Consider the following 4,426-nt stretch of genomic DNA (forward strand, 5'->3'; position numbering starts at 1 on the left):
TCCGTGCCCCGAACCGTCAAATCCTTCCCGGTGCCGGCCCCGGTGCTGTGCATGGAGTTCATCCCGGAGCCGCATCCCGAGGATCCCGCAGAGCAGGGAATGGCCCCGGAGCCGACCCCCAGCGCCCCCCACCCCGCAGTGTGCCTGGGGCTGCAGGACGGGAGGTGAGATCCCGAATCCCAGCCCTGATCCCAAATCCCAGCCCTGATCCCGAATCCTGGCTCCTATCCCAACGTCCCAGCCCCAATCCCAGATCCCAGCTCCCATCCCGGATCCCAGCTCCCACCCTGCTCCCTCCCTGCACTCCGGGGCTGATCCTGATCCCGTTCTCTCCCTGTGCTCCGGGGCCAATCCTGATCCCAAATCTCAGCCCCAGCCCTTCTCTCTCCCTGTGCTCCAGGGCTGATCCCAATCCCTGCCTGTGCTCCAGGGTTGATCCCGAATCCCAGCCCTGATCCCACTGTCTCCTGGTGCTGCGGGGCCGATCATGATCCTGTTCTCTGCCTGGGCCAATCCCGATCCTGATGATCCCCATCCCGTTCTCTCCCTGGGCTCCAGGGCCAATCCCATTGATCCCGATGATCCCGATCCCATTCTCTCCCTGCGCTCCAGGGCTAATCCCAATCCCGACAATCCTGATCCCGTTCTCTCCCCTTGCTCCGGGGCCAATCCCGATCCCAATGATCCCGATCCTGTTCTCTCCCTGCGCTGCGGGGCCAATCCCAATGATCCTGATGATCCCGATGATCCTGATGATGATGCCAATGATGATGTTGATGATGCCGATGCGGATGATTTTACCGATGATCCCGATGATGCCGATGATGATCCCGATGATGCCAATGATGATGATGATGATGCTTATGGTGCCGATGATGATCCCAATGATGCCGATGATGATGCTGATGATGATGTTGATGATGCCAATGCTGATGATGATGCCGATGATGATCCCAATGATGCCGATGATGATCCCGATGATGCCGATGATGATGCCGATGATGGTGCTGATGATGATGATGGTGCCGGTGATGAACCCGATGATCCCAATGATGCTGATGCCGATGCTGATGACGATGATGATGCTGATGGTGCGGCCGTGGCGCAGCCTGCTGGTGCTGGGGGCCGTGCTGTGCCTGCGGCACAGCGCCGCGTTCCTGCTGGCCGGGCTGCAGGACGGCAGCGTGGCCGCCTTCCCCCGCAACCACGGTGAGCGCCGGGAAAACCCCATGGGAACGGGGTGGGCACTGTTGGGAAATCCCAGATTGGGATGGATCCCCCTTTAGGATGAACTCCACTTCAGGATAAATTCCCCTTTAGGATAAATCCCCGTTTAGGATATCCTTTTGGGATTGGGATGGATCCCCCTTCAGGATGAATTCCCCTTTAGGATAAACCCCCGTTTGGGATATCCTATTGGGATTGGGATAAATCCCCCTTTAGGATGAACTCCCCTTTAGGATAAATCCCCGTTTAGGATATCCCACATGGATTGGGATGAACTCCTGTTTAAGGTATCTCGTCGGGATTGGGATAGATCCCTGTTTGGGATGTCCTGTTGGGATTGGGATCAATCCCCCTTTAGGATCAATCCCCCTTTAGGATCAATCCCTCTTTAAGATATCCTATCGGGATTGGGATGGATCCGTGTTTGGGATATCCTGTCGGGATTGGGATGGATCCGTGTTTGGTATATCCTGTCGGGATTGGGATGGATCCGTGTTTGGGATATCCTGTCGGGATTGGGATGGATCCGTGTTTGGGATATCCTATCGGGATTGGGATGGATCTGTGTTTGGGATATCCCGTTGGGATTGTGATGAATCCCTCTTTAGGATAAATCCCCGTTTAGGATATCCTGTCAGGATTGGGATGAATCCCTCTTTAGGATAAATCCCCCTTTAGGATAAATTCCCCTTTAGGATATCCCGTCAGGATTGGGATGGATTCCCATTTGGAAAATCCCGTTGGGATAAATCCCCCTTTAGGATAAATCCCCCTTTAGGATATCCTGTTGGGATTGGGATAAATCCCTGTTTAGGGTGAATCCCCATTTAGGATATCTCATCGGGATGAATCCATATTTAGGATCTGTATTTGGAATATCCTGTTGGAATTGGGATAAATCCCCATTTAGGATATTCCATTGGGAAAAATTCCTATTTAGGATCCATATTTAGGATATCCCATCAGGTTAAATCCTTGTTTAGAATAAATCCCCATTTAGGATATCCCATGGGGATGAATCCATATTTAGGATATTCTGTTGGGATTGGGATAAATTCCCATTTAGGATATCCCCTCCGGATAAACCCCATTTAGGATATCCCATTTTGGATAAATCCCCATTTTTCCTGTGTTTTCCCAAAATTTTCGCCTTCCTTTGGCAGCCCCAGAGCAGGAAAATCCCATTTTCCCATGGTGGATCCAAACAAACTCGTTTTGGGGGAAAACCTTGTGGAAGTGGTCCTGGAGAGGGGCTGCTGCAAGACCCAGGGTGGGACCACAAGGAATGGGAATTTTTGCCTTCCCAAAATTCCCGGTGTTGGGGCTGGAAATGGCGTTGGTCCCCAACAATCCCCCCAGGTGGAAAATTCCCTTTATTCCCTGGATTTTGGGGTCCTTTTCCCGGGATTTGGCTCAGGCTGAGGTCCCATCCGGACCTCAGCAATTTATCCCAATTCCAACAGGATATTCCAAATATAGATCCTAAATATGGATTCATGTCCGTCTTCTGCAGGAATTCCTGGCTTGGGAAATTCCCCGTTTTCATCACTAGGGGGTTGGGGAGAGCCAGGAATCCGGCGGAATTTTCGGGCACGGTTCCGGGTTTTCTCCAGGAAAATCTCAATCCTGAGCCACCCAATCCCCCCGAACTCGGATTTTTGGGATTGTGCCCGTCCCCTCTCCCAAATGATGGCAACGCTGGGAGCCAATTAGAGGGATTTAATTAATTTTAATTGATTAAGCAGCAGCCATGGGGGGGAGTTCTTAACCTCATCCCGATTTTTGGGAGGAATGAGCTTCCCTGGAATCGCTCCTTTTCCCTGGGAATTGGGATATACTCGGAGCAGGGCTTGGAGCATCCAAAGGCTCCAGATTCCTGGGATCTGAGGGTTTGGATGCAAAAACACAGATTGGGAATAAAAAGAGGGAAAATGATGATAGATCAGAGCCTCTGGCCATGGATTCATCCCAATCCAGCTGCTCCCAGATCCTTGGGACTGGGCCTGGAGTGGAGCGAATCCGTTTAAAAAAGTGGAATTTGGGCTTTTCCAAGGAGCCCTCAGGGTGGAGGTGGCCGCTGCAGTGCCGTGTGTGGCGGGAAAAGGGAATTTTGGGAATGCTGGGAAGCGGGAATGACATTCCTGGTGACTCCTGGGGGAGCTCAGCGGCACCTGGAGCCTCCCGGCTGTGCCGAGTTCCCTGTTTTCCCTTTTCCCTGTTATCCCGTTCCATGTGTGCTCAGCATTCCCTGTTTTCCGTTACCCTGTTCCATGTGTGCTCAGCATTCCCTGTTTTCCCTGGTATCCCATTCCATGTGTGCTCAGCATTCCCTGTTTTCCATGTTATCCCATTCCATGTGTGCTCAGCATTCCCTGTTTTCTGTTACCCTGTTCCATGTGTGCTCAGCATTCCCTGTTTTCCCTGGTATCCCATTCCATGTGTGCTCAGCATTCCCTGTTTTCCATCACCCTGTTCCATGTGTGCTGAGCGTTCTGTGTTTTTCCCGTTATCCCATTCCCTCTTATCCCAATCCCCGTTATCCCGTTCCCTGTTGTTATCCTGTTCCCCGTTCCCTGATACCCCATTTCCTGTTATCCCATTCCATTATCCCATTCCCCGTTATCCTATTCCCCATTATCCCATTCAGTTTTCCCCTTCCCCGTTATCCCATTCCGTTATCCCATTCTGTTATCCCATTCCGTTATCCCACCTCACGTTATCCCATTCCCTATTACTCTGTTGCCATTATCCTGTTCCATGTTTTCCCATTCCATGTTTTCCCATTCCCTGTTATCCCATCCCTGACCCCATTCCCAGTGATCCCGTTCCCAGAGGGTTTATGGGATGCAGGCTCAGTGTGGATGCTCCAGGTGGGGTCAGACCCCATTCCTGCCCCCATTCCTGACCCCATTCCTGACCCCGTTCCTGACCCCATTCCTGGTGATCCCGTTCCCAGAGGGTTTATGGGGTGCAGGCTCAGTGTGGATGCCCCGGGTGGGGTCAGAGCCCATTCCTGAGCCCATTCCTGACCGCATTCCCGGTGATCCCGTTCCCAGAGGGTTTGTGGGGTGCAGGCTCAGTGTTAATGCCCCGGGTGGGGTCAGAGCCCATCCCTGCTCCCATCCCTGACCGCATTCCCGGTGATGCCGTTCCCAGAGGGTTTGTGGGACGCGGGTGCGGTGCGGATGCTGCGGGTGGG

At 52.8% G+C, this 4,426-nt stretch overlaps 1 protein-coding gene across 1 annotated transcript in view; it reads left to right on the forward strand.

The window, feature by feature from the left end:
• ARHGEF10L (Rho guanine nucleotide exchange factor 10 like) overlaps positions 1-4,426 on the forward strand; it is a 48,705-nt gene that overhangs the window by 35,543 nt on the left and 8,736 nt on the right. The window contains exons 18-19 of the mRNA XM_031062979.1: positions 1-164; positions 1,109-1,209. Of these exons, the coding sequence (XP_030918839.1) occupies positions 1-164; positions 1,109-1,209 (265 nt within the window). The remainder of the gene's footprint in view (positions 165-1,108; positions 1,210-4,426) is intronic.

Source organism: Geospiza fortis, unplaced genomic scaffold (assembly GCF_000277835.1).
Source record: "Geospiza fortis unplaced genomic scaffold, GeoFor_1.0 scaffold4, whole genome shotgun sequence".
Classification (NCBI taxonomy): Eukaryota; Metazoa; Chordata; class Aves; order Passeriformes; family Thraupidae; genus Geospiza; species Geospiza fortis.